The 9,043-nt window shown below is 43.6% G+C and overlaps 1 protein-coding gene across 1 annotated transcript; it reads left to right on the forward strand.

Moving 5' to 3' along the window:
* Positions 1–619: 619 nt before the first annotated feature.
* On the forward strand, positions 620–7,766 carry LOC128193680 (uncharacterized). Its single transcript, XM_052867751.1, has 6 exons — positions 620–735; positions 841–866; positions 1,222–1,555; positions 2,027–6,845; positions 7,299–7,464; positions 7,645–7,766. Exons 1-6 carry the CDS (start codon positions 620–622, stop codon positions 7,764–7,766), a joined length of 5,583 nt encoding a protein of 1,860 aa, XP_052723711.1.
* The last annotated feature ends 1,277 nt before the right edge of the window (positions 7,767–9,043 follow it).

Here is a 9,043-nt window from a genome sequence, read left to right on the forward strand (position 1 = left end):
AAATGATCTTGATTAATTCTTTGAAGAATACCGAGACAATAACAAAAATTTTCTTAAAAGACTCTGAATTTTCTCACATAATGTTTAAAATGAAAACCCTTAGTTGAAAATAAGAAAAAAAGATAATTTTTAAAGTCAAACACAATTACTAAATATCTTAATTAATTATATTGGTGAGACAATCGATTAAAGATATTCATTTTAATTTCATATATATTATCATTGATTAATAACATTCATGTCTTACACCCAGTAACATAACAAATAAATTAATCAATTATACTTATAATTTAATTGATTAACACAAGATAAATTACTTTTCAAAAACAATATAATATTAATCGATTATTATAACAATTTAATGAATTATCATTTGAAAATAATACTCGTTGTGTGTTATAATAACACTTAATCAATTTGGTTGTAATTAAATTATGTCTAACAAGATTCAAATTTGATACAGTTACCTTTAATTTAATTTAATTTCTTTTCTTTCTTATTTAATATATGCCTCTATATTTATATATAATTACAGGTCCTTACAATTTAGGTATGCAAAAATCTCAAACCAAAATTCTATTTTGGAATCTTGAAGTGTGATCACTCGCAATCAGCAACAATGAAATTTGTGAAAGAGTTCAAGACCCATTTGGAAGAAACCATCCCTGAGTGGAGGGATAAGTTCCTCTGTTATAAACCATTGAAGAAACTCCTGAATCACCACCTTCCTTTAATGTAATTGGGACATGTATCATCTAACTTAGATACATTCTTACTTTATGTAGAAAAACATACCCTAATCCATTATTTTTAATTTCGATCAAAATGAGAAATTGGTAGTCAGGAAATTGTGTTTGCACAATTGGGTATTTAGGAAGGTTTTGGCTTGTTCAATTTTATGATGATACGAAGAAAATTTTACTAAACTATTATGTAACCTTAAAATTAGTTGGGTTGGTTGGGTTCTGCTGAGAAGCATTCCTAGGGCTGTCTGATACCATGTAGCTTCTTCAAGGTTTTTTTAAGGAATATACAAAATAATCTAGTATGACATAACCTTGGTATAATTCAAATTTGTATAATAGTTTTTAGTTGAAAGGGTGAATGGAATCAATACTATCTGTTGGTCTTTTATAATCCCACTATTCAATTGTCTGTCATTTTATAGAATTTATAGATTTTACTAACTTACAAATGATTTTTGCCTGAAACATTGAACAGGAGCTGTTAGGGCCTGGCGAGTGTACGAGAGAAGAAGATATAGGAGGGATAGGGGAGAGGACGAGCGTCCTGAGCAAGAAGGGAACCGTACTGTAGCGGACGAGCGTTCTGAGCCGGAGATAACGAGGGGCGAGGACGAACGTCCTCAGCGAGGGGAGGACGAGCGAGTGGGGCAACAAGGAGTGAGGACGAACGCCCTGAGCGAGCAGAGCGAGGACGTGCGTTCGGAGCGAACGGGGCAACGAAGAGAAAGGACGAGCGTCATGAACGAGCAGAGCATGGACGAGCGTCCTGAGCAAGTGGAGGCGACGAGGGGCGAGGACGTGCGTCCTAAGTAAGGACGAGCGTCCTAAATAAGGACGAGCGTCTTGAACAAAGGGGGACGACAACGAACGTCTAACTGGCAAGCGGAAGAACAGGCGGGACTCAAGGGACGTTCAGCAGAGTATTACAGTAATAAATACAATAAATATAGTAAATAAGGATAGAATGATTCTTTCCAGATAATTATAATAAATAGGCAATTACTATTATTCCCTACCTTTTCTGGAAGGAGTGATTAGTATTAATAAAGGAGGCACCTAGAGCTTAGGGGAGGATTTGATTATTTGAGTACTGTAAGAGAGGTTATGCTCTCGTGTGACTGAAGGAGACCCTGCTCCCAGTCATTGGTTGTGTTTTGTGTGATTACCAGAGTTGCAGTAATAAAGAGTTTTATTCAGTTGAGTGCGTTTGTTCACCGTAAGAGGCAAGTTACGTGGTCAGGCACGTAACAATTGGTCCGACCTGCCGGATCCTATCGAAGGGAGGAAAGCGTCATGGAAGGAAGGCTGAATGCTGTGGAAGGAAGGATGGAGACCCTAGAAATCTCCATGGGCGGACTAGAGTCGACAGTCCAGGAATTGGTGAGGGTGATAGGGGAGCGAGGTCGACGGGATGATGGACACCTTGATGGTAGTCAGGGATCGATCAATGGAAGAAGGAATGACGAGGATGAGAGGGATGGCAGCGGCGTAGAGGGTGGACACCGAGAGGAGCAGCCGTACTGGAGGAGGAGGGTCGAGTTACCCGTATTCGAAGGCAGCGAACCTATGAACTGGATTTATAGGGCGGACAAATTTTTCGAACTGCAAGGGGTACCAGAGGACGAAAAGTTGCGTCTAGCATACATCAGCATGGAAGGGATAGCCGGACACTGGTTCCGGTTTTGGAGGGAGAAAGCCAGGAACCGATCGTGGGCAGGATTAAAAGAGGCATTGGTGGTTCGGTTTGGAGGCAGAAATCGAGGAACGGTCTTCGAGAGGCTGGCATCCTGTAAACAATCAGGGTCCGTGGGAGACTATATCCAAGAGTTCGAGGTGCTGGTGGGCCAAGCAGAAAAAATACCCGAGGCACAGTTGATGGGGTATTTCATGGCAGGACTACAGGAGGGTATTCGTAACCAACTCAGGTTGCTTGACCCGAAGGAGTTCATGGACGTCATGAGACTAGCAAGGGACGTGGAGGCGTTCCAAGCTGGAGCAAGGGCAAGCGGGGGAATCATCAGCAAAGGACAAACGTGGGGAAAACCGAGCGGTTCAGTGGCAAGGGTGGATCCTAGCCGCCACAATCAGAACCGAACAGGTTCCGTTGAGAAGGAAGGAGGCCCAAGGAGAGAAGGCGAACGTACGTTCCCTAACGTTCAAGGCAGGAACGTACGGGATTTACCGTACGCTGAGTACGTCAAACGTAGGGAGGAAGGAAGGTGTTTCAGGTGTGGAGGACCGTTCGGTCCGGGGCATCGCTGTCCAGAAAGGGGACTACGGATGCTGATATTGGCAGAAGAGGAGGAGCCAGGAGGAGAAGAAGAGGTGGAGGTTGAACTCGAACAAATGGAGCTATCTGCTTTCTCGGTAGGAGGGCTCACCCAGGCCAGGACGATGAAGCTACATGGGCAGATAGGGACGAAGCAGGTTCTGATTCTGATTGACAGTGGCGCCAGCCACAATTTCATAAGCAAGGAATTGGTAGAAGATCTAGCATTACCCGTAGTAGATACACCACCCTACAGGGTGAGTTTGGGGGATGGACAGAGAAAGGAGACGAGGGGGTGCTGTGAGGCCGTAACGATCCACATGGGAGAGGTTGTGATCAATGAACGATTTCACCTGTTCGAGTTGGGCGGAGTGGATGTGATACTGGGGGTAGAATGGTTGGCCAAGCTGGGCGAGGTAACCTTAAATTGGGGGCAACTAACTATGGCGTACGTTCAAGCAGGGCGCAAAATGACAATTAAAGGAGACCCAACTCTAACTCGGAGATTGGTGGAACCTGCAGCGTTGCTTAAGATGAAGGAAGTAGAGGTCTGGTTGCTAATGTGGGAGCTTGGGGAGACAGAGAAGGAGGAGGAGCAAAGACCGTACGCTCAGGTAAAAGAAACGTTCGATCCGGAGTTGACAAGGAAGCAGACGTTCGACATGATGCGAATCTTGGAACGGTACACGAACGTATTCCACGAGCCGAACGGACTACCGCCAGATAGGGGAATGGTTCATCAAATTCCCTTAAAAGAAGGTACGGACCCAGTGAATGTAAGGCCGTACAGATACCCCCATGTGATGAAGGGGGAGATTGAGAAACAGGTGGCGGAAATGCTGAAAGCAGGCGTTATAAGGTCGAGCAACAGTCCATATTCGAGCCCAGTAATTTTGGTAAAGAAGAAGGATGGCAGCTGGAGATTTTGTGTGGACTACAGGGCCTTAAACCGAGCCACTGTACCTGATAAATTCCCTATCCCCTTGATAGAGGAGTTGTTAGACGAACTGAGGGGGGCCAAATATTTTTCAAAGGTGGATTTGAAGTCAGGCTATCATCAGATACGAATGGGAGCAGGCGACATAGAGAAAACGGCTTTCCGGACACACCAGGGTCACTACGAATTCATGGTGATGTCGTTCGGCCTAACCAACGCACCAGCCACTTTTCAGAGTGCCATGAACAAACTGTTGCAGCCTTATCTGCGGAAATTCGTACTGGTATTCTTTGATGATATACTGGTGTATAGCCGTACCTGGGAGGAGCACTTGGAGCATGTGGGGACGGTGCTAAGGGAGCTCGTGGCAAATAGATGGGTAGCCAACAGGAAGAAATGTGAATTCGGCAGAACCCAAATAGGTTATCTGGGCCACCGGATATCCGAGAAGGGTGTGGAGATGGACGAAGACAAGGTACGAGCCGTGATGGAGTGGGAGAAACCGAAGACGGTGAAGGCTTTGAGGGGGTTTCTGGGGCTGACGGGATATTACAGGAGGTTCGTGAAGGATTATGGAAAGATTGCCAGACCCTTGACCGACCTTCTTAAGAAGGGGCAGTTTGCATGGACGGAACAAGCAGAGGAAGCCATGTTAAGGTTGAAGAAGGCAATCACGACTGCTCCTGTATTGATTCTGCCTGATTTTGACCAGCCGTTTCACATTGAGTGTGACGCATCCGGAAGGGGAATTGGAGCGGTACTCATGCAAGGGAAGCAGCCCATAGCTTTCTTTAGCAAAGCGCTATCTGAGGGGTCGTTAGGGAAGTCAATATATGAGAAGGAATTAATGGCACTGGTTTTAGCCATACAACACTGGAGGCCGTACCTGTTGGGGCAACGGTTTGTGGTTCACACTGATCAGAGGAGTTTGAAGTACCTTTTGGAGCAACGCATCACTACCCAGAATCAGCAGAATTGGCTGGCAAAGCTCCTGGGATACGACTTTGAGATTGTGTACAAATCAGGGGTAACCAACAAAGTAGCGGACGCCCTATCACGCAAGGATGAGGATGAGTTGCAGGACGAGAAGGAATTGACGGTGATTGCTCGCCCGTACTGGCAAGATTTCAGGGAAATCTTGGAAGAAGTCGAGGCGGATGAGGAGTTAAGGAAAGTAATTGACGATTTGAAGAAAGACCCCAACTCCCACCCCTCGTTCACGCTGGAGAACGAGCGCTTGCACTATAAAGGGAGGCTCGTGCTGTCAGCCCATTCGGCCTGGGTGCCCAAGTTGATAGCCGAATTCCATACCACACAGACCGGAGGCCACTCGGGGGTCTACCGCACGTACCGCAAGGTGGCGCAATCTCTTTATTGGGTGGGAATGAAGAAAGCCGTAACCGAGTTCGTTGCAAGCTGTCTGGTCTGTCAACAACATAAATACTTGACCTCATCACCGCAAGGGTTGCTGCAACCGTTACCCATTCCCAACGCAATTTGGGAGGAGATAAGCATGAATTTTATTGTCAAATTACCCAAGTCTAGAGGATATGATGCTGTGTTAGTGGTGGTGGACCGTCTCAGCAAATACGGACATTTCATACCCTTAAAGCACCCTTATTCCGCACGCACCATAGCCGAAGTCTTTGTGAAGGAGATCGTCCGATTGCATGGGGTGCCTCTATCTATAGTAAGTGACCGCGACCCACTGTTCTTGAGTAATTTTTGGAAGGAGTTGTTCAAATTACAAGGCACTCAACTAAAGATGAGCACCGCCTATCATCCTGAATCAGATGGGCAGACGGAGGTTGTCAACAGGATCTTGGAGGGGTATTTGAGATGTTTTTGTTCCGAACAGCCCAAGGGATGGAGCATCGTATTACCATGGGCGGAATACTGGTACAACACCAGCTACCAGGAGTCAGCCAAATGTACCCCATTTGAAACCGTCTATGGGAGGCCGCCCCCCTCACTGCACAGGTTCGTTCCAGGGGAAACCTTAGTGGAAGCAGTAAATCAGGAGTTACAGACAAGAGATGAAGCACTCCACCAGCTAAAGTTCCATCTAGCCAGGGCTCAAGAATTAATGGTGAGGCAGGCCGACAAGGCAAGGAGGCCGTCCCAAGTAGGGGTGGGAGATTGGGTCTATTTGAAGATTAGACCTCACCGACAAACTACGATGTCGTCCACAGTACAATCTAAACTGGCCGCTCGTTATTTTGGACCTTTCCTGGTCATTCAGCAAGTGGGGGCAGTCGCATTTAAGCTGCAATTACCAGCATCCGCACGGATACATCCCGTGTTCCATGCGTCACAGTTAAAGACGGCAGTAGGGGACCACCGGATCGAGCAGGAGTTACCAATAGACTTAGAGATGGAGGAACCGTCACCACGGCCGGTCAGAGTCTTGGATAAACGGCTGGTGCAGCAGGGAGAGGACGAACGGCAGGAAGTCTTGATCGAATGGCAAGAGGGAGGTCCTGATGGGGCGACATGGGAAGATGCCCTCACCATCCAAGATCAATATCCCGACTTCAACCTTGAGGGCAAGGTTGATCTTCAGGAGGTGGGTAATGTTAGGGCCTGGCGAGTGTACGAGAGAAGAAGATATAGGAGGGATAGGGGAGAGGATGAGCGTCCTGAGCAAGAAGGGAACCGTACTGTAGCGGACGAGCGTTCTGAGCCGGAGATAACGAGGGGCGAGGACGAACGTCCTCAGCGAGGGGAGGACGAGCGAGTGGGGCAACAAGGAGTGAGGACGAACGCCCTGAGCGAGCAGAGCGAGGACGTGCGTTCGGAGCGAACGGGGCAACGAAGAGAAAGGACGAGCGTCATGAACGAGCAGAGCATGGACGAGCGTCCTGAGCAAGTGGAGGCGACGAGGGGCGAGGACGTGCGTCCTAAGTAAGGACGAGCGTCCTAAATAAGGACGAGCGTCTTGAACAAAGGGGGACGACAACGAACGTCTAACTGGCAAGCGGAAGAACAGGCGGGACTCAAGGGACGTTCAGCAGAGTATTACAGTAATAAATACAATAAATATAGTAAATAAGGATAGAATGATTCTTTCCAGATAATTATAATAAATAGGCAATTACTATTATTCCCTACCTTTTCTGGAAGGAGTGATTAGTATTAATAAAGGAGGCACCTAGAGCTTAGGGGAGGATTTGATTATTTGAGTACTGTAAGAGAGGTTATGCTCTCGTGTGACTGAAGGAGACCCTGCTCCCAGTCATTGGTTGTGTTTTGTGTGATTACCAGAGTTGCAGTAATAAAGAGTTTTATTCAGTTGAGTGCGTTTGTTCACCGTAAGAGGCAAGTTACGTGGTCAGGCACGTAACAGGAGCTGAAAGAGAGAATCGAGCGTCTTAAAGATAAAAGCAGCCACAGTGAAATGTACACATCTGACTGTGAATTCAGTGAAGAAATGATGGACATCAGGAAGGACTTGGTTACCATCCATGGAGAAATGGTGCTCCTCAAAAACTACAGTTCTTTAAACTTTGCAGGTACATAATCTAAGTAATCTAATATCTATCTTTTCTATAAGTCTACCTGTGGAAATGCTATTTCTATAAGGTTTTTTGTTATGGCAAATACATATTACTTGATTCATGTTGTGTGTTTGATGAGGTTTCAATTAGGTACTTGTTCATTCTTAAGACATTAACCTATTATAACTCCCACATGACTAATTAAAATTTTGAAGAAGTATGATAAAAGAATTGGTGGGTTGTTGCGTTTGCCTTTTACACAATTTGTTCTTCGTCAACCATTTTTCACCACCGAACCCAGTGGGTTGTTGTTATGAGTGAGCACATGATTGAAATTGCAATGGGTTGTTGTTATGAGTGAGCACATGATTGAAATTACAAGTAGTCATTTATGAACATACCTTCTGTAAAAGTAAAAAAAAAAAGAAAAAAAAAATATTACATCGCATGGTGAAAACTTGGATGTCAAAGATCAAGTTCATTTTCTTTAAATACAACTTCGGACCCTTTTAAAACTTACACTACATAACTTTCGTAACCAAATTCATGTTAACTTTTTCCTTTGGTTCTATGTCAATTCCCCCTCTAAACGAAGATATTTCTTTGTTAACCAGAGAAAAATGTTAGCACTTATGAATTTCGGATCCTTGATCTAGACCTCCACTTATACGGCGTAACTTGTCACTCTATTAACATTTTTTCTTTTGTTTTCTCATAGCTCTTTCATGGTCACAAAATTTTAGGTGATGCATGAAGGAACTATAGAAAACAAAAGAAATAAGTTAACATATTTAGATTTCGTTTCAAGTTGTACCATTTGAAAACTTACACTACATAACTTCCGCAACCAAATTCATGTTAACTTTTTCTTTTTCGTTTTTCCATTCATTCCTCCACTAAACAAATACATTTCTTTGTTAATGTTCAAGGAATAGTGGAAAACCATAGGACAATGTTAACGCTTCTACGTCGAACGAGACGAGAGTTTGACGTCAAACCTTGGTCTTTGCATCATTACAATTAATATTCGACGTCAACTGCGTAAAAAGACTCTTATTTTTAATTGTCTTTATGTTGTTTCCACAACAAGAAATCAGATAGCTCTAAAATCTAGCGATAGAAAACAATTCCAACACAATTTAAAAAAAGAATCATATATTGCCAATTGATGAAGTTGAACAACGTTTTTATAAATTTATTTTAGTTCTCAAAATTGTTTCAGCATTAAACATATGTAATAGATTAAAAAACATATGTATCCAACATTTTCTCTCTTTGTTTTATACACAAAATACAAAATACAAAAATGTTAAAAATGTTATTATTATTATCTTATATTTTTACTACATTCAAAATAGTTTCATATTATTTAAAAGTCCTAGTTTAAAATAATTTAAATATTCCTTTCACTCCAAATACATTTTATAAGGATAAAACCGTAACGTTTTTAAAGTGAACAATACTTCATATATAAGATAATTGACACTAATAATATATTGATTGACCCTAAAAATGTTAACCAAAATAGAGTGGCTTTATTCATTCCAAATATTGAGACTTACACACTCTTTTCTTTCTTTCATTCTCTTATCCT

This window comes from Vigna angularis, chromosome 8, assembly GCF_016808095.1.
Source record: "Vigna angularis cultivar LongXiaoDou No.4 chromosome 8, ASM1680809v1, whole genome shotgun sequence".
Taxonomy (NCBI): domain Eukaryota; kingdom Viridiplantae; phylum Streptophyta; class Magnoliopsida; order Fabales; family Fabaceae; genus Vigna; species Vigna angularis.

Excerpts from the sequence above, each read along its gene's own strand:
- LOC128193680 (XM_052867751.1), top strand. The coding sequence starts at position 620 with ATGAAATTTGTGAAAGAGTTCAAGACCCATTTGGAAGAAACCATCCCT. Across the intron at positions 1,556-2,026 it reads GGCGAGGACGTGCGTCCTAA|GGAGGAAAGCGTCATGGAAG; the intron begins GTAAGGACGAGC and ends ATCCTATCGAAG. Across the intron at positions 7,465-7,644 it reads CAGTTCTTTAAACTTTGCAG|GACTAATTAAAATTTTGAAG; the intron begins GTACATAATCTA and ends TAACTCCCACAT.